Source organism: Camelus dromedarius, chromosome 23 (assembly GCF_036321535.1).
Source record: "Camelus dromedarius isolate mCamDro1 chromosome 23, mCamDro1.pat, whole genome shotgun sequence".
NCBI lineage: Eukaryota > Metazoa > Chordata > Mammalia > Artiodactyla > Camelidae > Camelus > Camelus dromedarius.
Genome location: NC_087458.1, coordinates 10,881,453 through 10,904,550, shown reverse-complemented (window position 1 = coordinate 10,904,550; position 23,098 = coordinate 10,881,453). Strand labels below are relative to the sequence as shown.

At 43.4% G+C, this 23,098-nt stretch overlaps 2 protein-coding genes across 11 annotated transcripts; one reads left to right on the top strand and one right to left on the bottom strand.

Annotated features, from left to right (window-relative positions):
• The first annotated feature begins 10,319 nt into the window (after positions 1 to 10,319).
• On the top strand, positions 10,320 to 19,109 carry DEDD (death effector domain containing). Of its 4 annotated transcripts, XM_031435926.2 has the most exons (6): positions 10,551 to 10,623; positions 12,227 to 12,259; positions 16,908 to 17,299; positions 17,503 to 17,610; positions 17,921 to 18,067; positions 18,612 to 19,109. In XM_031435926.2, the coding sequence occupies exons 3-6, from the start codon at positions 16,972 to 16,974 to the stop codon at positions 18,986 to 18,988; spliced, it is 960 nt and encodes a 319-aa protein (XP_031291786.1). In that variant the 5' UTR covers positions 10,551 to 10,623; positions 12,227 to 12,259; positions 16,908 to 16,971; the 3' UTR covers positions 18,989 to 19,109. The 4 variants fall into 4 exon arrangements, with proteins under 4 accessions (XP_031291785.1, XP_031291787.1, XP_031291786.1 ...); XM_031435925.2 differs by lacking the exons at positions 10,551 to 10,623; positions 12,227 to 12,259 and adding an exon at positions 10,320 to 10,463; XM_031435927.2 differs by lacking the exon at positions 12,227 to 12,259 and having other exon boundaries at positions 10,540 to 10,623.
• Positions 19,110 to 20,088: 979 nt separating this feature from the next.
• NIT1 (nitrilase 1) lies at positions 20,089 to 23,097 on the bottom strand. Of its 7 annotated transcripts, none has more exons than XM_031435924.2 (7): positions 23,028 to 23,097; positions 22,285 to 22,383; positions 21,770 to 22,024; positions 21,555 to 21,658; positions 21,198 to 21,331; positions 20,905 to 21,030; positions 20,089 to 20,632 (listed from the first exon to the last, which is right to left on the bottom strand). In XM_031435924.2, the coding sequence occupies exons 3-7, from the start codon at positions 22,012 to 22,014 to the stop codon at positions 20,366 to 20,368; spliced, it is 876 nt and encodes a 291-aa protein (XP_031291784.1). In that variant the 5' UTR covers positions 22,015 to 22,024; positions 22,285 to 22,383; positions 23,028 to 23,097; the 3' UTR covers positions 20,089 to 20,365. The 7 variants fall into 7 exon arrangements, with proteins under 7 accessions (XP_031291784.1, XP_010991357.1, XP_031291783.1 ...); XM_010993055.3 differs by having other exon boundaries at positions 22,980 to 23,072; XM_031435923.2 differs by having other exon boundaries at positions 21,770 to 22,053; positions 22,920 to 23,068.
• Position 23,098: the final 1 nt, after the last annotated feature.

Here is a 23,098-nt window from a genome sequence, read left to right as displayed (position 1 = left end):
GAAATTGTCCTAGAACAGCTATAAAAAGGAATTGGACAGAACTGATTGGAAAACTCAATTCTGAGAAATGCACTGATGTCAGACCATTGTTAATGGGATAGTACTGTTGGGTACACAGGGAGCACCTGAAAATGGTTGAAAATCCCACTGTTGGTCACCATGGGGAAAGGTAACTCCTGGGACAAAAGGAGAAATCTTGAATTAGGGAAGGAATTTAGATTTTTTTCTCCCTCTGGTCTTTAAGGGGTTAATCTGGACTCTGATATTCTGGAAGATAACTCAGAATGGTGAGGGAAATGCTGGCTCTACTACAGGGAGGTAGCCACCCTTTAGAGGATCAGTGTAGATGGGTTTTAGAAATTTTTCTCTTTTGTTACTGCCTTTAATTATTCTGGACACTTCAGCAAAGAATTCTTGTAAGTTATAACTTGGTCTCTGTTATGCTGTGGGGAATTGGGTCCACACTTAGAGAACTTGGTAAAGAGAATGATTAAATAAATAAATAAATAAATAAATAAATAAATAAATAAACCCCCTAACATTTACACAGTGCTTACTATGTGCTAGGTACTGTCCTAAACATTTTGCAAAATTAGCTCCTTTAATTCTGGCAACAACCTTAAGATAGTGACTTCCGTTATCCTCATTTACATTTGAAGAAATGAGGAATAGTCAAGTTCAATGAAAGAAACACACACAGACACTAACTTGTAGAACTGGAATTCACTCTCAGGCACAGTCTGGCTCTAGATTACATCCTTAACCAACTGATAAGCCTTTCTATCATTTCTAGCCCAATGTGAAATTAGCAGCATGGATCTGGGGGGTGGGGGGTTTGGAAGTGGTGGCAGGGGGCTGGTCAAGGCCTTAAAAGGGCATATAGCTATCAATAATGAACCCATGTTTCTGAAAACACAAAGACTGATGGTTCTGAACCAAGCAGTAGAGCTGCAGGAACACAAATGAGACAATCAAACCCTCCCTGGAATGGGCTGAATTGTGCACAGGACCCTCTGGTATCACCCCCAGGGACTTTGGAACTATGGACTTTGAGTTTAACTGTTCTCTACTAGCTAGTAAGATCTTGGCAAGGGTTGGGGGTGCCAGAGGATTTTGTTAACAAAGATGAAAAGATGTAGTCTTTGGGGAGGAGAAACTAATACACAATCAATTACCATAAAATAAAAAATCTTTATTCTGGAGGTATACAAAGTACTGCCTGAATAAGTATGCCTGAGAGAATAAGGTAAAGCTAGTAGTATTTGAACTGGACCTCTTAGGAGGAATACACTGAATGTGCAGGCAAGGAGAGAGCAAGGTAAGTACGGTATTCTAGGCAGACAGAAGAGCATACAAAAGGCTGGAAGGCATTAGGGAATACAGTTATTAATGACAGCAAATATCCAGATCATTATTTGTAACAGAAGGGGGAAGAGAGCTCCTAGAAACCATTAATGTTATACTAATTATATGCAATATGCTATATACAAATATTTATAAAATAAGCATAAAATCAGACCGCAAAATTTTACACACATATGGTTTTAAAATATTCACTCTTAAATAGATAATGCACATATCTACTCAAAATTCAAAATGTACAAGAGGATATAGAATGAAACACAAGTTTCTTATCCCATTCCTTGGCTATTTAGTACCCTTCCCCAGGGGTTCCTCCCCTCCAGCTAGTTTTTTATATATCCTTTCAGATATATTCTATGCACTTACCAATATGTACACACACGTGCATTCTTTTAAAACTTTTTATGCACATCACAGCATACTATACACATTTCTGCACATTGCTTTTTTCACTGGATAACATATCTTGGAGGCTGTTCCAAATTAATGTATATAAAACTACCTCATTCTTCTCCTCTCCCCTCCTTTCTTCTTTAGTAGATGTACACCACTGTATGGATCTACCATGATTTATTCAACAAGACCCTCATGGATGTATATTTAGATTGTGTTCAGTCTTCTGCTATTACAAACAATGTTGCAGTTTATAGTCTTGTCTACTCATCATTTTGCACATGTATAATACTTAGATATGGAACTGTTGCCACAAAAGATTGGTGCATTTTAAATTTTGTTAAATATTGCCAAATTGCCCTCTATAAAGACTAAATCAATTTTTATTCCTATTGGTGATATATGAAATGACAAGCTTTCCCCCAAAACAAATCAATGTTAACAACAGAGTTGGGGTTTCTAAAATTTTTTTTTTTTGCCAATTTCATGACTGAAATGGAATCGCAAGAAAATTTTAATGTCCATTTCTCTTATTATAAGTACGGCTGAATATATTTTCATAGGTTTAGTACCCATTTGTATTTCTTTTTTTGTAAGTTCCTATATCCTTCGCTCCTTTTTGATTATCATCCATTTTTTCTTACTGATTTGCATGAGTTTTTTTTTTATATTAAAGAGATTAGCCATTTGTGATGAGTTGTAAATATTTTTCCCAGTTTGTCATCTGTCTTTGCTTTTATTTATGGTATTTTTTTTTAACCATGTAGAAAATTTTCATATATGAAGTTATCAGTTTTTTTGCTTATAATTTCTGGTGCTGAGATATCACAAAAGTCTATATTATTTTTTTAAAAAATTATCCCATTTTCCTAGAGTACTTCTTCTCTTAAACTGAAAGTGGCTTTGCTTGTTCCAGCTTATTTAAACAATACAGAAAAATAAATTCAAAATCCTACCTCAAGAGATTAAAAACTATCACTTTAAATATATATCCTTCCAGACATCTCTATGTACACATTTCCTTTCTTCTACATTCTCTGGATTTATATAGGTTTTTGAGATGGATGCAAAACTTCAGAACTTTCAGCTTTTCTTTTTTCCTAGTATGTGTAATTAAGACTATACATTTTTCTGTAAGCAAAGCTTTAGCCATATCCAAGTTTTGGTATGTTGTATATTTATTATCATTCAGTTCCAATTATTTTCTACTCCCACTGTGATTTTTTTGGGGGTGTGGGTTAGAAGTTTATTTCATAACTTCTAGTTACCTTATTGCTACTTATTTCTAGTTTAACTGCAATGAGGGCAAGAAACACACTTTGTATAATTTCAATACTTTGAAATTTGTTGAAATTTGCTTTATAACACAATACGATCAGTTTTTTAAAAGTTCCAAGTGTGCTTGAAAATAATTAGTAATTTGCAGTTTGGGGGTATAGTGACTATATTTGCTTGTTGAATGAAATTTGCTCATGTTAAGATTTTTATGTACTAAATTTTTTTGTCTATTAGTTCTTTATCAGTGAATGAGTGGCGTGATAAATCTCCTGATTGTGAATTTGTCTATCTTTCCCTTGTAGCTCTGTTGCTCTATATATTTTGTTATTCAGTGCATACAAATTTATAACTTCCCAGTGAATTGGACTTACTGATATGAAATGCCATTATTTCTAGTAATGCTTTTGCCTTCAAGCCTACTGTATTTGTTATTATATAATTTTCTTTTGGTTTATGTTTGCATAGTGTATTTTTCTCATTTTTTTACTTTCAACCTTTTCATACCCTTATATTTTAGTTTCTAGTACTTTATATTAACTATGATTAGCTATTAATGCATATGGAATTAATTTTGAAGGGTATTTAAGGTGACATCTTTATTAATACAAAATTTCCACACATATTTGGGTCTGTCCTTGGACCTTCCATTCTATTCCATTAATTTGTTTACTCACAGGGTATTAACCCACTGTTTTAATTATTGTAGATTTACATATATGTTTATATCTGGTTGAGTTGGCTTCATTACTTATCTTTTTCAGAATTTTCCTTTCAATTATTCCTTATTTTTCCATGTGAATTTAAATACATTTGTTTGATTTTTTTAAAAATCCTGCTGATATTTTGATCTAGACATTAAATTTATAGGCAGTGTTGGGAAATTGACAACATATGTTCTATCCAAGAACATGATGTTACTTTCCATTTGATCATGATTTCTTTTATGTTGGTAGCATTTTAGAATTCCATTCATACAGATCTTGTACATTCTTGTTAGTTATTCCTAGGCATTTTATCTGATTTGTTGCTATTGGGTCTTTTCTTCAGTTTTATCTTTTACATGTTTATATATATAAAGGATATTTATTTCTGCATGTTTCGTCCCCCTACATCACTTTACTAAATTGTTATTATTTGTAATAATTTTAAAGTTGATTTTCAAGATTATCTATGTAAATAAGCTATCATCTGCAAAAATGATAATTACATTATTTTAGCCATGTATAAATGTGTATAAATAGCTAAAGCTTGGAAGAAAACATGAAGAAATGAGGTAATATGAGTTAGGAAAATTCTTTTTGTTATAACTTCATTAATGTTTAGCTAAGATAGTAATAGGATTTTTAGCATTTTAAATGAGTTCAAGGCCTGGATACATGGTGTTTTTGAAATCAAAAACACTACGTAAGTGAAATTGTACTCCCTTCAGGTATTCTGAGGAATTCACAATATGGCAAATGTCCACATTTTCAAATAGGGAAATTCTAGATAGTGAATTCTGGAAACCAAAAAACTGAGATTACTGATTCTCAGTAAAACTATAGAATAGCTACTAAAGAGTGTTTTATGAGTGAGAAAAGAAAGCAGTGATCCTCAGATGCCTACAGGGGTTCAGCACGATGTGTTTCAGTCTCCCCAAGTGTCAGCTCTTCCTTGCCTCTGGGCTTTTTGCAGGCATCCTCTCAGCCTAAGAGATTTCTCCCTTTCTTTACAAGAAGGCTGACTCCTTTGTCTCCTTCCGGTCTCAGCTTCCATGTCACCTCCTCAAAGAGAAGCTTTCCCCAATCATTCATCTTCCTGTAACAGCATTCTGTTCTTCTCCTCCATAGTACCCATCTCAATTTAAAATGATTTATTTGCTATTTTCCTTAGTGTCTGTCTACCCCTGTATACAGTGAACTCCATGAAGACATGGACCATGTCTGTTTTGTTTACCACGTGTTTCCTATCCTACATGCCTATCACAGTACTTGACATTAGTAAATGTTTACCATGTATTTATTAAATAAATGACTGAATAACTCTCCTTGCCAGTATTACTAGATTAACAGACTAGGAGGACATCACAGATACAGTACATCTTGATTTCAGAAAAACCTAACAGTTTCCTGATATGTTCTTCGAAAAGGATAATGAATTGGCTAGAATATAGAAGCATTTTTATTCGATTAAACAACCAACCAAAGAAATGATTAATTCTCTAAGTAGCTGGTGGGGTTGGTAAGACAGGGATTTTTAAATTTTTTTCCCATCATGGCCTGCCTGTATGATAACCAATGACTTGGAAAAAGTCATCCCCATGGGGGCAGCAGAAAGCATTAACAAAGACCCTCCTGAACTTCTGAAATCTGGTGAAAATTGTTATATATAAATATTAGATAACATTTATCCAGTACTTACAAAGCTAGGCCCTGTGGTGATACTTCACATATATTATTTAATATAGTCTTAGAACAATGACCTATGAGATCGATGTTATTTTATATCTGTCGCTTTTACAGATGAGAAAATAAGCTCAGAGAAGTTAAGAAACTTGCCTAAAGTCACATTAGTGAGGGTCAGAGCTGGCAAACAAAGAAAAGAGAGTAAGTTAAGGAGAATTTTGGACAGATCATTAGGAGTCAGTGACTGATTGTGGTCCCTATTCTTCTATTCCCTAGGAGGGAGGAGTCACCAGAATTCTAGTTAAGGGCTTACAGCTAGTTAGGAATTACGAGTGAAATTAGGAGCCAGTATGATGCCTGGGTGAAAATGAGTAACTGGAGTAGCTTGGTAACTGGAGTTAATGGGGGCACCAAGAACTAGAAAGGACTGTCAGGTCAGCAAGTCACTGTAGAATAAAGTTCAAGAGTAAAGCCCAGGCAGGGCCACAGGGATCAGAGTGGGCCTGGAAGATTCAAGAGGGTACCTGGGACGATGGGTTGCTAACAGCGTGCAGAATTCTTTAAGGGAAAGTCTGGTTTTAAGACTTTAATTCTGGCAGAACTAGGGAACAGCATGGACTGGGACAAGCAGCCTTAATAGAGTATTGAGATCAAGGAAGATAATAGATCTATTATAATTTGAGTTGGTACTACCATTGACTTGGAAAAAAAAATTTAGTAGGGACATATTAGCTATCTGAAGGGCTGACATGTAACTATGATGTATTGATTCAGAGAGGGGGAAAAAAAAAAAAAAGGACCAGAAAGTGGAAGTTACAAAGAGATTTTTCTAAGTACAGAAAAAAGGCTTTTCTAATCACTGAAAATTACAGTGAATTAAGAATTTTAGTGCAAGACATACTGGAAATAGAGGCATGTGAAAGGTAGCAGAAGGATGTCAGTTTAAAGATTCTAGTGAAGGATAGAGATAATTGTGGGAACAGAGTTTATTAAGAAGAAGGAAAAGATGGGAGTCAGGGTCCAGTTGGAGGGGCCAATGTTTGAAGGCTAGAGGGATGTTATCTCAGCTGAGGCCTGAAGGAAGAGACAGGAACTGAGGAACAAGGCAGACGAACAAGAGAATCCTACACAGGGTTCTCAAACTTCTCAATAGAGTTTTCTCAAGTTTTTAGCTGAAGCAAGGAGAGGGTGGAAAAAACATCAGGCAATAGATGAGGTTTATGCTGTAACTGCAGAAATGATGTATAGTTTAATCCAAAGGGGAACAGCTGTTTAGCCTCAAATGACAAAAAATCTTGTTTGAAATATTTTTCTCCGTATTGGGCATGAGAGTGCCCACCTCTACGCAAATCTCCTTGGGTTAGTTATTTACTCCATTTCACCTCAGGATATCTGCTCCGCTCTTTATTGGCATTATGATCTCTTCAGCACCTATACCACCTGTACCTTCATGTTATTAAGAGTGAACTTCAAGGGTCCCCCAAACAGAAAACATTTCTACAAATGTAGTCATAAATGGACTGATTTAGGAACAGCTGGCCAAGCAATTGTCCCAATGTCTGGAATTTGTAAAATTTAGTTAAGGTTTGGCCCCAGGGCAAAGGATTAAGTCCTACAAATCCTGTAGAGGAAGAGGGATTACTTTGAATGCCTAATGAAGAATCCCAGCCCTTGCTTTAGCTTTCCATTCTGAGTGAAGAGGGCAATCTGTCTTTTCCCCGCAGGCTGCAAAGAGCAGACAGGACACCATAGTGTCAGAGATGGCAGTCCTCCGCATGGACTCTCCTCTCTTATCCTCCAAATGGGGTTGGGTTAGGTTAGAGAGGAGATGGGCTCATGGAAAGGAATTACTACTGTGATGCCAAGACTGCTAGGTGTTAAATCACTTCTGGATATGGGTATAGAGAGAATATGATTCTATTTTAAGAAGTAGGGTCTGGGTCTGCCTCTTTCGTGGGCTTATGTGGTGGGGCACATCCCCCTTCCATACATCACAGCTAGTTCTGTCCTGATGAGTTCCTTTCTGAAAAGCCAGGGAGTAATCTGTGAAGAAAATGAGAATATAGGGAAGGTTGTTTGCAAATGAACAGTTCCAGTATCGGAGGGAGGGACTGGGGCTGTAGACATTTTTAGCTTTTTCTAATAGGTATCTCTTCTCTTCAGTCTTCTAAAGTAGAGGCTGTTCTTTCTCCCACTCCTGTAGGAAAGGGTGGCAGGCTATCATTCTTCTCTGCTATCCACTGCTACCTTCAGATGACTGTGCTTTCATCCTCTTGCAAAAAATCTTCCCTCTTTGAAGCTTATGCCATTTGGCTGTACTACTCTTAATCCTTCATGCTTACTGAGTGCCTATTAGATAACCTCTCTGCGCCAACTCTTCCTATCATTCTGGGTGGTTTTAGGAAAATCCATACAATCTCTAGTTAGTTCTCGACCTTCTCAACTCCAATTTATACTCCTACTTTTGATTCCTTAACTATGCCATTTCTGACAACACAGGTTTTTCTTGAAGGCAGCTTAAGGGCCATAAGAAGGAATGGGAGAGGTGGTATTCTTGAGTGTGGAAATATTGGTGGTGCTAGAACTGGCTGGTGTCAAGTTCAAGACCCACTGAAAGACTGCAACTGGCAGCCCTGACACAGAAGAATGGAATACATGGGGGTTGAATTCCACATGATATTTGGAGGAAGGTTCAGGATCTGGATTTGACCTTTATGCTAAGCGTCCTGGAAACCTGGGTCTAGAGTTAGCTTTTAACCTTTCCTGCTAGCTGCCTTTCTGGGGACATCTGACACTTTTAACAACTTTCATCCTCTTGGAAGACTCTCTTCCCTCTGTTTCTGTGACAATCACCATCCAGTGTTTTTCCTTCCTCACTGGCTGTTCCTTTTTGAAGATTTTCTTCTTCTACTTGTGCCTTAAATGTTAAAATTCACCAGGGCACTTGTCTTAGCCCTCTGTTGTTCGCTGGGGAGTTTATCCAAATTTATGGCTTCAGCTACCACTGAAATGTTCATAATTCAGAATTTCTGGCCTGTACAACACTGGAGTTTTTAAAAAGTAGTTTTCTATAAAAGCAATACTAAACAAATTAAAACAGTAAAGATGGATCTAAAATAAAAAGTGTAAGTTTCATCCCTCCCAGGCCTAATCTTCATGTTTGTTTGTTTTTAACACTTGTATGAATATGCCATACATATTCTTCTGCACTTGCTTTTTTTCCGTTTAATATATTTTCTCCTATGTTTCAGATCTGTGTATTCAATTACCACTAGCGCACCTCCATCTGGCTGTCCCATAGGTATCTAAAACTTTCCTTTCTTTGGACTTCTCCCTTATGATATATATATCTATCTCCCTCATGATATATATATATATATCTCATTATATATTTTATATATATCGTATGGCTAGCATCTTTTTGCAGTCAACAGCATGAAAAAATCTGTTTTTATACATTGTGCCTACCAGTCACTCAGTTTACCTCAATTTTGTTTCTACCCCACCATATCTCTGAAACAGCTTTCTCCAAAACTACGAAAGGACTTACTTGTTGCAAAATCCAATGGATACATTTTAGCCACATCTTACCTGAACTGTATGTTAACACTTTGATCAGTTTCCTTGACACTTCTCTCCTGGTTTCTTATTTCCTTCCTATTTACCCCTTCTCAGTGTCCTCTTTTCTGTTCCCTTCCCTCATCTCATTCTTTAAATGCAGATATTTCTCTCTCAAGGCTCTTACTCACTTCCACGGCTTTAACAACCTTCTATATTCACACACTCAGGCGTGCACACACTCCAAACCCTCCTTTGGGACTCCCACCCAACATTATCTAATGTTCCATTGTCTAATGGATATCCCACAGGCGCCTAAAACTCATTCTTCCCCCACCTCCCAAAGCACAAAGAAAATGGTATTATTATTCCCCATTTGCCCCAAGTCAGAACACTAGGAAATACCCTGGATTCCTCTCTCTGCTTCATACCCACTTCCGATCAATTTTTTCCCCATTTGCATTCCCCCTTCATAGGACAGAGCACAGTCGTATCTTACCTGGTAAGAGCTTCCGAATTGTTCTTGACTCTAATTTCGTCCCCTCCAATCCATTCTCCCCATTGCAACTAGTGATCTTTCTAAAATGCAAATATATCGGTTCACACCTCCGCTAAGACTCTTCAAGACGTATTCATCGCCCTTAGGATAAAATCAATTAATTCACAACGCCTCGCGTTAACCGGCCCCTTCCAACCTCCCAGGCCTCATCTATTACCTCTCTTTTAATGATACCAGACTGCTGGCAATTCCAGATGGTACCTGGCCCCCCACCCCCAATTCCCAACAGTCCAGGATTCAGCCCAGGCGACACTTCAGGAAGCGCGTGTTCAAAAGGTAAATGTTCAAAGAGTGAAATCTGAGAGGGTATCTGAGCAGCGCTTTCTGTTCCGTACTCAGGTTTACAGAACGTCCGGGTTACCAGGAAGCTCAGAGCAAAGGTCAAATCCAGAGCATGAACCTTTCCCCAAGTTCGCAGGGCAACCCTGACCCCGTAATGTTCCGCCCTTATGCGTCATGGGTACCAGTCGCAGTCTTTCAGCTGGTCTTGAAGTCGACACCAACCAGCTCCAGACCCACCAATGTTTCCACACTCAAGAATGCCACCCTCTCTCATGCCTTTACACGGCCCTGAAGCCGCCCTGAAGAACAACTTGCGTTGCCAGCTTGCCCGAAAGCAAGATGGCTGCCAATCCCTATTCTCTGCTACCAAAGTGAAGCTATCCCCTCCCCGTTTAATGCCGCTGCCAGGCTGCCCTCACCTAGCATGGCTACTCCGGCTCATGCCTCACTATGGTCTCGAAGCCGCCGCTAACCGGCCAGGTTCCGGGAGGCGCTGTTCAGGATGCAGCCACCCCCGCCCGCCTCTCCCCTCCCCCACGCCCGCGGCGGCGGCGGCGGCGGCTGGAGCCCGGATGCGGCCCCGTGAGACAGGCCCGGGAGAGCGGCGCGGATGGATCCAACATGGCGGCGCCGAGCCTGAGCCGAGAGTGAGGCGGCGGGGCGGCCGGGGTGGGGAGGGGGAGTAGAGCGGGACGGGGCGGGGCCGGGCGGGGCCGCAAAGGGCTTGGGGAAGGAAAGTGGAGGGGGAGGCGGTGGCGACGTCCAGCCTGAGAACCTCAGGAGAGGGAGGTGACGGGACGCTGCGAGGTGGGGGAGGGGAGCGGCCGAGGGGGGCGTGCGGGGGAGGTGGCAACTGTGGGAGAGGGCAGGGTCGAGGCGGAGGAGTAGGGCAGGGGAGGGGCGTAAACAAGGGCCGAGGCTGGGCCGGGCTAGGGGTATTAGAGAGGCCGAGGTGGGGAGTGGGGCTGCGATCCCGCCGGGCTGAGGGGGTAGGAGCGGGAGGGAGAGGCTGAGGGTGTGAAGGGGAAGGGGGCTGGTGGCTTGTGGTTGGAAGGGGGACTGGACTCTTGTGAGGGGTGTTGTGGAGAGGTGGGAAAAGGTGAGGATGGGACTTGAGACGTTTGGAGGGAGGTTCTTTAAGTGTTAAATTGAAGGTGGAGGGGGAAGGGCCTAGGGGAGACTTTGGGTGGAAAAGGAGAGAACGGAGGTTTGGGGAATGGAGAGCGTGTCGGTGTGACGAGGTAATGGAGAAAGTGAGAGTCTGGGAGGAAAGTTTGGGAGGAAGGGGGACGGGATGGGAGATAGGACGGTGGAGCTGCACGGGTGATAGAGGTTCGGGAGTTTCCCTTTCCCCTGTGGAAAGGGAGAGAGAGCAGAGTTGAGCAGCATCAGTTGCAACCAATTCTAATTGCCAGGCCTTTAGCTTTTACTCGAGTGGGAAGGGCAGAAGGGAATGGTCATGTGGGTTTGGAGAATTGGGGTTGGATGAGGGTTCAACTGGATTTGCTTTCCAAAAGCTCCCTAGCTTGCTGCTCCCTTGTTTTCCCTGGTTACCAAAGGAAGGGAAAGTGGGGAGGCTGGTATGCTGGAGTGTGGAAGGAGTGAAGGGCTTTCCTAGTTTTAAGTAATTAGCAATGCCAGAATGGGGAAACAGCCATGCTGTGTTGGAGTCCTGTCTGCTAAAGTGGTGGCTCTGGAAGTCTGAGACGGGAAACAGAAAACACAGGATTGCATCTAGGCAGCCATGCTAATTAAATGAGTGGTTTAGTTTCCAGACCTTTCTTTCGCTGTTTAAGTGCTAGGAGGGAGGGGTCGGTATCCATATATGAAAAATGTTCTTGATGAAATGTGTATGTTTGAGTGGATACTGCCCCAGTGGATATTTTGTTGTGTGCCAGGTAAGGGAAAGAGTGAAGATAGAATTTGGAGGATAGTTGTGATCTTATAAGTGAAGTGATGGAAATAAAGTGCCTTCTTTGGCTTTAACCACGTTCTTCCTAATTCTTTTCAAAGATGAAAGTCAACGTTAATGCTGTAACAAAATAGGTGGTCTCTTAAGGAATTGAGGAATCAGGTGAGATGTCAGAGGATAATTGGTTTTCCCAGAAGTTGTTGAATTTGGAATGTTTCTTGCCCTGAGCCACTGAGGCTAGAAGTTCCTGGAGTTGGTATTGTTTTTCTGTAGTAGAGAGTTAGGGAAGCCTGGGGACTTTGTTAGAACTGAGTTCTCTCATTTAGCTTAGAGTGGATTATTTCAATTGAAATGGCTTTAGGCTTGTCTATGTATTTTTGCAACTGAGATTGACTGACTCTTTGGGTCTCTGAGGTTTCAAAATAAAGCTTGAAAATTTACCCCACCCCCGCCCCCCGTTTGTTTTTGTTTTGCTGCTGGCTTTGAACCTTGTGCTAGGAAGAGACCTGGGAAGTTAAGTTTCTTGCAGAGGTAAGTCTGGAGCTTTTTATTATTTTCTAACAATAGAAGGGAATGGAAATGGCAGTAGAAATGTAATGTGGGTTGAGCCCACATTAGATGTCAGGGAAAATAGGTTTTTACCCACCCAAGTACATAAGATCTGTTGTAGTCACTGTCCCTTTGGGTAACTGGAGATTGGTAGGAGGGAAAGGAAAGCAGAAATTAGGTGCCTTGGGCAAGCCTCCAGCTTTGTTTTGTTATTATCTAGTGTTCTTGGTCAGCTCTGAGAGAAACATTTTTAAACATACGGAACATTGTACTCTAGTCTACTAAATGTTGCCCTTGGAGGGTTGCTGAGGCACCTGCCATGGGAAGGCTTTTCCTTTAGCTTACTCTTTCTTCCAGTTGTTCTGGAATCTTCATTTTGAAAACATACTATGTAATTCTGACTTACAGATATTTGGTTACATTTTCTTGGTGCTACTAACAAGGAAGCTCTCTATGTTAGTCTTAGCCATCTTTAAGGTTTTCCATGCCCTTTACGTTTCAGGTTTCAAGACATCACTCTTTAGTTTTCCATATGACTTTCCCTCTCTGAGGGCTTCTGAGAGAGTCAAATACCTCAAAAAATACACATCTCATTCCTGGTTGGGATGGGGCTAGACTCTGCTTGAAAGTAGAAACTTAATAGATGAACAATCAATAAAATCAATCAAGAGGATGTCCTGTAGATACATATAGATTGTCTTTTGGCCCTTGGCTGGCTTGGACCTCCCTAAAGAAAACAACAACAACAACAAAACCCTCAACTCCAGGATATGCAGCAATTCATTTGAATAAAGAATTAGTTTGGGGAACCTCTTTGGGGGATCCATATGTTAGGCTCTCAAATGGACCCAAATCAGCCAGCAGGATCAGGACTTTGGTTTACTGAAGTGTTTGTCTCCTGGTATCTGACGGTATTTCAGGCACCGAGATTCAGAAGTTCTTTCTGATCTTCTGTTTAGAGGGGGTACATTCTCCTCACTGCTCTGATACCTTACATCTAGTATACTTTAAGCTGAGTTCCCTCGATTCACTGCCACAGAAAGTTTGGTTTAAGAGGAAATTGGTCACATTCTTTTAGTGCCGAAGTTAGATTCTTGGAACCCCCATCTGAATTATTGAGTGAGTGAACTCACCATCCTAAACGATAATTAAGTGGGGAGGGCTGCCTATTAGCCTGCATGCCAGCCTCCTGACATTTCTCCCAAGGACATGGCCTTGGGGAACTTCTACCTCTTCTACGTTTTGCTTCATTCCATAAGCAGTGTAAGTCTGACCAGGAACCTAACAAGAAGAGTCTGCTACTGATCTAGTTTTGGGACTTTAAAGATGACTGCAAGGGTTAAGTGCAGGATCCTTTCTGTCTGTCTTGCAGGGGATGGCTTTTCTCTAATCTTCACAGAAATCCAGATTGAACTAGGTCAAATTAGACCTCCTGGGAGGGGGCAGAAGGGAGTGTAGCCCTATTACCTGCTGTTCACCTGAATAGCAACAGCAGGTGATAGAGAAGCCAAGGTTGGAGTGGAATGGAACTCCTTAGTTAAGTTAAATGAGTCTTTGACTGGCTTTTCTTTCCTTCTGAAATATTGTTTGATGGGTTTGGGTTGGGGGGACCAGATGGGTTCCTTATCCAGGTCTAGGGTGGATAGTGACATTCTGTCTCTTCTTTAGACCCTTCATCATGCTCCATCTAGAATAGGGTTTCTCATCCTTAGCATTATTGACACTTTGGGCCAGATGCGGCTTTGTTGTGGGAGGCTGTCCTGTGCATTATAGGGTGTTTAGCAGCCTCCATCACTTTTACTCACACTAGTAGCACCCTCCTTACCACCCCCATCCCCCAGTTACGACAATCTAAAATGACTCCAGACATTGTTGAATGTCCCCTGGGGGACAAAATCGCCCCTGGTTGAGAACCACTGACCTACAAGTTGTGACAATCCTGGCACTTTGATCTAGCTGAGGACCTAGGACTTAAAGGTGGCTGTTTTCCCCTTAAATCTAGGGAGTTAGCCCTAACGGTTGAGGCCTGCTGTAGAATTGCATCCATTGATACATAATTAGGGCCACAGTGCTTTGCTGTATTCATTTTCCAGTAACCAGGTACGTGGGGACAATATTTCTTAATTTCCCAGAGTTTGTAGTCAGGACACTGAATTAGGGAGCTCTGGAGCAACCTGCTTTTCTGATTGGTTGAATGTGAAACCTGCCTATCTGTTTTTTTCTGGTATCCTCATAATCAACAGCTGACCAAGGGGAACAGGTGGGATAGGGAACAAGAAGAAGTTGTAGGGGCTCCAAGGAGGCTGAGTCTTCTCATATTGCCTGCTATGAGCAAGAAGTTATTTTTTTTCAGTCCCCTCCATTTGTACCCTGTGACTGCAGCAGGTGAAACGAGAGGAAGAGACAAGGAAAACCAGCTAATAGTTGAATAGGTATTTTCCCAGTTGTTTCCTATGCTTTGGGTGGGGCATCTGGGCTCTCATAGTTAGATATGGGCTGTATTTCCTGTCCACATGTCCGAACCCATGGTGTAGGGCTAGGTGATTCCAGGGTGTACCTCCCCTTTTCTCTGGGGTTTGAGTATTTCTGTGCTTCCATTTAGGATTACGAAGAAAGAGAGGACCAGGTCCTACTTGCTCTTCAGTGTTTTGAGTCCCCAACAGCTTGACTTTTCTGAAGTAGTTCATCATTTTCTTCTCTTTCTTAACCTAGCCTCAGTTTCTTGGAGTATAAAATGGACAGAGCAACCTGTCTCATTGTTGAGTAGGGTGCTGTGGAATGGGTAGCTCTGCAGTGTTGGGGAGGCTATAGCTAGTTAGAATATATGCTGGGTGCCTGAGTTATGTGTATTTTTTTTTCCCTCTTAAAATAGCTTTATTGAGATATAGTTCATAAACCACATAATTCACCTATTTAGAGTATACAGTTCGATGGCTTTTAGTATGGGCATAGTTGTGTGTCGAATTGAGTGAATTTTTAATGGGGTCCTCTCACTCTTGGACTTAAGTTTTTTCCTTAATTGATACTGCTTGTGGTGATCTCTTGGAGATTCAGTTCAGTTCAACAACAGGTTGCTCCTACTATGTGCCAGCCTCCATCCATTGCTGGGCACTAGAGATATAAAGAGGAATATGACTTAGTCCTTCTACATGAGTCACTTAAGATCTAATAGGATAGTAAATACACAAACAATTTTAGTACACTTTGATAAATGGTTTAAAGGAAATGCACACAGTGTTCTATAGGAGCACAGAAGAGGACTACTTATCTCAGCATGGGGTGTAGAGAATGAATTTGAAGATGGCATCTGAGCTGAATCTTAAAGGTTGAGTAGGAGTTAGCCATCTGAAAAAGGGTGGTGATGGAAAAGAAGGGAGAGGGGCATTCAGGCCAAGGGAACCTGAAGAAAGCTGTAGAGAAATGAATTGCATGATATATGCGAATTATAAACAGACTGACAATGTTAGAGGAAAAAAGCAAGTTATGAGGTTGACAAGGTAGGCATCTTGGTGTGTTGTATAAGGAGTTTGGAGTGTTTTTATAGGTAGGGGGGGACTGTAGATAGCTCTTAAGCAGAAAAGTGATGTGGTCAGTTGTACATTTTAAATAGTTAATGCAGCTGGATGTAGGGGATAGATTTAGCCAGGTTAAGGTTGGTGGTAAAGAAAGTCCTTAAGGATGCTGTTGTAGTAATCCAGGTGAGAGATAATTGGGACCTGAACCAGGGCTGTGGTAGTAGCGGTGGAAAGGTGAGGCAGATTTAAGAAATGTTTAGAAGTAGCATCAGCAGGAATTTATAATTGATTGGGTGATTGGAGGTTGTGGTCAGAAGATGGAGCAGTATCAGGTGGTTCTGCCTGGCCAGGCAGTAAGTATGAGTGGCTAAAGTGGAAGTGAAAGTTGTTGGACTTGAGGATTGGTTTTTGGCTTGGTCACTTACATTACTCAGGATAATGGAGAAATTTGTGTATCAAATGGCAAAATATATAATAAATGTAGGGATGTGATTGGTCATTGACAGGACTGGTAAATGACAACGATGAGGAAGGGTTAGAAGGTGGTATATCCAGATGATGTGTGAACATCAGGGGAGTACAAGTGGCATAGGAGAATTGCAAGAATGCTCAATGCAGGGGCTTAGTAACGTTGTTCTAGTTCTGGCCCTGCTGTCCCTAAGTTCATCTGCTGCAGCTTCTATGTTAGAATTAAGAGTGAATTCTCTACTTCCCTTCACTTTTGGCTACCTTTCATTTAAGGAATGAATTGATTGGGGTGGGAGGCTGGTAGGGAGAGTACAAGGGACCAAAAGCAGTATTTTGGAGGCTGGGGGAAAAATTGGGGTAATATCTAATAGCCATTTCTGCTGAATATGTAGCACTAAAATTGCATATAACAGTCTCTTTTAGAGGAAGTGACTATATTTCTCCAGTTGGGTCTGGACATAGGGCAGCATCCGCTGGGTGTGGAGAGTCGTAGGTTTTATTTTTTAATAAATACTTTGTAAAATTTAAGAAACACTTATTAAACACTACATTGTGCCAGGCATTGTGTTAGGCTCTGGGAATATAGGAACGCATAAGACTAGCTCCTGCCATTGAGTGGCTCACAGGTTCTTTCCTTGCCCTTACAGTATAGTGGGGATTGCAGCTGCTGAGTGGGAATTCTGGAAAGCATTGCGCACCTGAGCCCCCAGCATGGCGGGCCTAAAGCGGCGGCGGGCAAGCCAGGTGTGGCCAGAAGAGCATGGTGAGCAGGAGCACGGGCTGTACAGCCTGCACCGCATGTTTGACATCGTGGGCACCCACCTGACACACAGAGATGTGCGCGTTCTTTCCTTCCTGTTCGTTGATGTCATTGATGACCACGAGCGTGGCCTCATCCGAAATGGACGTGACTTCTTATTGGCGCTGGAGCGCCAGGGCCGCTGTGATGAGAGTAACTTCCGCCAGGTGCTGCAGCTGCTGCGCATCATCACTCGCCATGACCTGCTGCCCTACGTCACCCTCAAGAGGAGACGGGCTGGTGAGGGTGCAGCAGGGGCTGGGGACACTGGAGTCAGGGAAGAGTTGTGGGAAGCCATGAGTGAGCAGCGTAGGAGTCCAAGCGGGAGGAGGCATTGACCCCGGGAAGTACCAAGGAGAACAAGTTGTGAGGCCCATTGGAGGGTTGGACTAGGAGAAGGGAAGGGTGTATCTTCTCCTAAATGAGTCCTTCTCTCTCTACAGTGTGCCCTGATCTTGTAGACAAGTATCTGGAGGAAACATCAATTCGCTATGTGACACCCAGAGCCCTCAGTGATTCAGAACCGAGGCCCCCCCACCCCCCTAAAACAGGTGAGAAGATATTAACTCCCCCTAATGTCTGTAATCAAGAAAGAGGACACTGGACCTGTCATTTTCCCAGCTTTGCCAGCTTAAAGAAAGGACTTTGTCCCCCCCCCATATCTGGCAGCATAAAAATCAGATGAGGTGTTAATGCTTCATCAGGTCCTGTAATTGTTCCCACATTTTGTCCACCTTTCAGGTCACATTATTGATACTGCTCCTAGTGCTAAGTCTAAATGATTCCTTCCTCATTCCAAGGAAGTATTTGAATTTCTGCTTTTACCCTGCTATGTCTTCTCCCTTTTTACCCTCTGGTCAGTGCCTCCCCACTATCCTGTGGTGTGCTGCCCCACTTCGGGCCCTCAGATGTGTAGCAAGCGGCCAGCTCGAGGGAGAGCCACACTTGGGAGCCAGCGAAAACGCCGGAAGTCAGTGACACCAGATCCCAAGGAAAAGCAGACATGCGGTGAGAAAGTTCAAGGGTTCTAGGTGTGGAGTAGACTTGAGGGGAAATACAAAGAACTGCTGGGTTGCTGGGCAGTTTATGCTATTCAGTGCAAGGCTCACTTTGATTGTTATTGCAAAGTGAGGTTGAATGGCTTAGTCTCTGGGTGGAGAATTCCTCTACTTTGTGGCAGAGTACATTCCAGTTCTTTCTAGTTAATACCAGATGAAAGAGATGCCGTTACGCCATCCTTATTGTAGGATGAACCAAGTCATGATAGAGTATTAAAGTGAACTTCTGTGTGTTAATTAGGAAGATATCTCCTAGAATCAAGGTGCTACCTGTAAGTGATGGAAATAATCTGAGCCGGGCATGGCTCATTTAAGGGAACTTCTTGAGTTCAGGCAAGGATTTCAGAGGTACATAGAAAGGAACTGGTTCTGGGAAGAGAGAGAGAAGCTGTCCTGTGATATTCCCAACTTTGCTACTCTGCTGCTCTTTTCAACCTTGCATGTGAACTCAGCCCTCACTGCAACCTCTTCTGCATATATTCTTTTCCCCACAGACATCAGACTGCGGGTTCGGGCTGAATACTGCCAGCATGAGACTGCTCTGCAGGGCAATGTCTTCTCTAACAAGCAGGACCCACTTGAGCGCCAGTTTGAGCGCTTTAACCAGGCCAACACCATCCTCAAGTCCCGGGACCTGGGCTCCATCATCTGTGACATCAAGTTCTCTGAGCTCACCTACCTCGACGCATTCTGGCGCGACTACATCAATGGGTCATTACTAGAGGCACTTAAAGGTGTCTTCATCACAGACTCCCTCAAGCAGGCTGTGGGCCATGAAGCTATCAAGCTGCTGGTCAATGTGGACGAGGAGGACTATGAGCTGGGCCGACAGAAACTCCTGAGGAACTTGATGCTGCAAGCATTGCCCTGACCTTTTCCCCCTTCTCACTTCTCTGGGGACTGTTCCCACCCACCTCTGGAGCTTACATACTGTTCTGGGGTTTGTTCTCTACCCTTCCAACCAATCACACCCCTGCCTTTTTTTTTTTTTTTTAAAGGAAAGACAAAGGAAAAATGGAAGTGGTGTTCCCCACCCCTCCCTGCACCCATGTGCCTGGGCTTCCCCTTTGTGTCCCTTTTCCACTTAACCCCCTGATGTGTGTCTCTACCGCCACCTTGCCACTGAGCCGTAAGACAAATGTATAGGGAGAAGCAAAGTCTATAGAACATAGTCTTTGTAAGGGATTGAAGTGAACACTGCTTTGGGGTGCATTGAGGGGTTTTCAGTACTTCTGGCTTTATGAGGGCTCTTAAATTTTGTCTGAAAAACCAAAGGGCTGTGAGTAGGGAGCTGTGTGGAAGGTGGGACTTTGAAGTGTATTTTGGAAATTAATCACCACCCTCTCCAAAATTATAGAATTTTTAAAAAACAAAGAAGCTGTGGCCCTTTCCACTCTATCCTGGCCTCTGGTGCTGCTCCTCTGCCTCATTCCCTCCATTCCATAGCTTCAAACCTGTCTGGTGTGGCTCCATCCTTTTGCCCCTTTGTCATACCTCTTCAAATGAGTAATAGGTAAGAGGACTAGGTCAGCCCAGTCACCTTCCCAACTGTGGTGTTTGTGTGTTTGCACACATACACAGGGTGGGTGGAGAAGAGGTTGCTGATTCAAATACACTCCCCCTGAAAAGGGGAAGGAGGAGTGTGACACTTTATTTCCATGTTCAAGTGAAAATAAATAATGTACCCTGCAGCCCTTTGCCCCTTTGCTTTCTTCTGGCTTGGGCAAAGGGCATCATAGGTGAAAGTGAAGTAATTCAGTATCAGTTCCTTTCTTGTTTTTCCTCCCCCACCCTCTATCCTCACTCCCAAGCTTGGGAGCATGCACTGGGGCTGGGACATGCACTGAGTGTCGCACTTTTATTTGGGTAGGGAGGCATGTTGAATGAGCCAGGAGGCACAGAACTGGAGCCTAGTCCAGCTGATACAATACCACCTTCCTTTTCAGCTCCCCAAAGTGATGTCCAGACACAGACTTTATGATTATTATATTTTTTTTCAATGCCAGTGCTGCTCAGCCCTCAGCATTACTTCAGTTTTCATGAAATAAACAGTGACTATAAAATTCCACCTTTCTGAAACTGAAATCTGAGCTCAGGCGAAAGTTTTTTCTTTCCCAAGAAGCTGAGCCTGTGTTCCGTCAAGAGAGAGAAGGTTCTCCAAGTGAGGGGAGCTGCGCCTGGGTCCTGCCTACAAGTCACAGCAACACCAGCTCACAATGGGGGTCTCAACTGACAGAAGTCAAAAGTCTTAAGACAATGGGTGACCCAGACTGCTGTAGAGGTCAGGCCTGCGGTGCTGGAACACAGGCAGGTTTTGGCGCAACTGTCGCAAGTAACCGAGGTCAATTCGGGCAAGGCAGAGGCCTGGTCCTTCAGAACAGCGGGCCACCACAGTTCCCCAGGGATCTACCACCATGCTGTGGCCATAACTTGCTCTCTTCTCATGATGGCGTCCACACTGTGCTGCCGCCACTACATAGCACTGGGTTTCAATGGCACGGGCCCGCAGCAACACCTGGGGACAAACAGAGGCATTCACTTAAGTCCATGAACAACTAGTCGGGAAGTGATAGGCAATGGACATTACAGGCCTGTCTACCCATTGTGACCATTCTCATAATTGCCTACGAATGATTTACTATCTTAACTATTCTGAGAGACAATGATCTGTGGAAATGAATTTTCCCAGTAGGTGGGAACGGGAAGAAAATCTTTCAAATGGTAGAGCCAAGGGGAGAGAATAAGGTTCAGAGAAGGCGCTTATGTTCTGAAGAGGTGTCCTCTTACCTCCCAGTGGGCTGGGCCTGTAACAGATCCAAAAGCTGAAGGGTAGGTAAGTATTTCTGCTCCAGCCTGAACCAATGCCAGAGAGAGTTCAGGGAACCGCATGTCATAGCAGATAGCCAGACCAATCTGGAATGAAAAACAGCCTATTTAGTCCACCTGCCCTATCTGTCACAGCATCTAGTCAAATCTCAGCTACCCCACTTAGGGCTTTCTATCCTCCACTACCACTTTCAAGTATTCCTATTCCCCTCCCTCATGTTCCTCTCCCACCCTCATCCTCTTGCATCTCCCACCTTGCCTGCTGGTGTGCTGACAGGAGACTCAAGACTGGGCCCAGGTATGGTAGAGTTGCTTTCACGCATAGGTCCCTGTCCTGGAATCTCTACATCACACAGATGTGTCTTCCTATAAGTGGCCACTACTGACCCTAGAGTAAGAGGGAGAAAGAGTACTCAGGGCTGGTGATCTGGAAGCCCAGCTTAGTTCCTCTCCTCCCAAGGAGGAGGCAGCTTATGAGGTACGTAAAGAAGTACAAAGGCCCCTAAAACCCTTGGACAAGGAAACAGAGTTTAGACAACAGTGTTCTGGAGAATCTTAGTTTAGGTAGAAGAGTCTGAGAAGAGGCAGGCTAAAGAATTTTGAGGTCTCACCCTTGTTGTTCAGAATCACATGACAATTGTAGATTTTCTGAGTCTGCTTCCAGTCTTGGCCACGCTCATGGAAACCACCCAAGGACAGCCAGAGTCCACATTCCCTGAGGGGGAGGGGACACTGACGACTCTTCTCAAGGCTCTACCCTCATATCTGGCAATCCTGGGACATTACCCCAAAAGAAACTACCTCTCCCTCCCCCTTTCCCTGATACCTGGCAAGCTGGGTATATTCTCCCAAAAGGTTCCCACTCAGTGGCTCAGACAGGCGTAGCGTCTCTTCAGGGTCCCGTGCAATGAAGTCAAATGCCTCAGGCAGGAAAGCCAGGCAAGCGCCCAGTCTGGCAGCCTCCCGAACCAGCTCAGCACATGTTTTAAAGTTCTGCTGCTTGTCTGGTGTCGACGTTACCTGGCACACAGCCACCAGGGGCAGTTCCCAGGAGGAAGAGGAGATAGCCATGTCTCTGGGTCTGTGAATAGCATAGGCAGGACTGATTTCCTAGTATGGGGAAATCCAAGTTTAATGATAAGGGCTTAAATGAGGAGGCAGGAAGGCTGGACTTCCTTTTGATTTTTCTCTTACAGGGCACAATGACCCATGGCACAATGACCCACTTATCAAATGTTCTGTAGATGGTTGGCACCCTAGTGTTTCCTACCACCCATTCATTTAACATTTATTGAGCATCTACTATGTGCCAGGCACTGAGGACCCAACAAAACATGTTACCTTGGCTGAGCACAAAGTACTGAGAGTCGAGGTATCCGCAGTCCAGGACACAAGAGAAAGGACAGGAGCTGGTGAGGAGGCCTGATGATAAAGCCCAGCCTGAAGAAGGTGAGGAAATCAGGACACCAGCCCCTCCCTCAAGCAATAAATTTCTAAGATCCTCTGACTTCTCTCTGCATGCTGTGAGGCTCAATCAGGGCCCTGCCTGTAAAAACCCCCAAGTCTTCAAAACACTCTCTACCGTAAGTAAGTATGGGCTACCAGAAGAGATCATAAAGTGGGGAGATGGAGAAAAGGGCTCTGCTCGGCACCTGAATATCCCGACTTCCAGAGATCTCACATCAAATTGAAGCCCTTTTCTTCAGCCAAACTTTTCGTCAGTTCAAAAGTCATCTCCAAGATACTCCCTTGGTTTTCCTAGCCGCTCTTCTCGACTGTGCACTTGCACAATTTTATTGACTCAAAGCATATTTCCCCCCTTCCACAAGAATCTCTGAGGGGAAGTCCACCCTCCCTCGCTCCTCACCACCTCACGGCGGGCAGGGGACAATTAGCACTCGGATCCCAACCCGCGCCCCTCTCTCCAGTTAACCCGTCCTTCCCCGCCTCCCTCAGGGGCAGAGCCTCTGTTGCACCAAGTTAAAGCACCGCAGGTGGAATTCACCGCGGCGGGCAGGATAAGTAGTAGGTCCTACATGAAGATACGGCCAAAACCAATCGCAGGATCTGAACCGAAGAGCGACCTGAAGACTGAGGCGGCGGAGCCAGTGGGCGGTAACTCGGAGACCGGACGTGACGCAAGGCGGGGGCGGAA

Bases quoted from the DNA above. Each gene is read 5' to 3' on its own strand.
- NIT1 (XM_010993055.3), bottom strand. The intron at 22,025-22,284 runs GTAACATGTTTT...TGCTATTCACAG, and splicing joins GTACTTTGTGCTCAGCCAAG to ACCCAGAGACATGGCTATCT. The intron at 21,659-21,769 runs GTATCAGGGAAA...CCTCCCCCTCAG, and splicing joins GAATATACCCAGCTTGCCAG to GGAATGTGGACTCTGGCTGT.
- DEDD (XM_031435925.2), top strand. From the start codon at position 16,972: ATGGCGGGCCTAAAGCGGCGGCGGGCAAGCCAGGTGTGGCCAGAAGAG. The intron at 17,300-17,502 runs GTGAGGGTGCAG...CTCTCTCTACAG, and splicing joins CCTCAAGAGGAGACGGGCTG to TGTGCCCTGATCTTGTAGAC. The intron at 17,611-17,920 runs GTGAGAAGATAT...CCCTCTGGTCAG, and splicing joins CCCCCACCCCCCTAAAACAG to TGCCTCCCCACTATCCTGTG.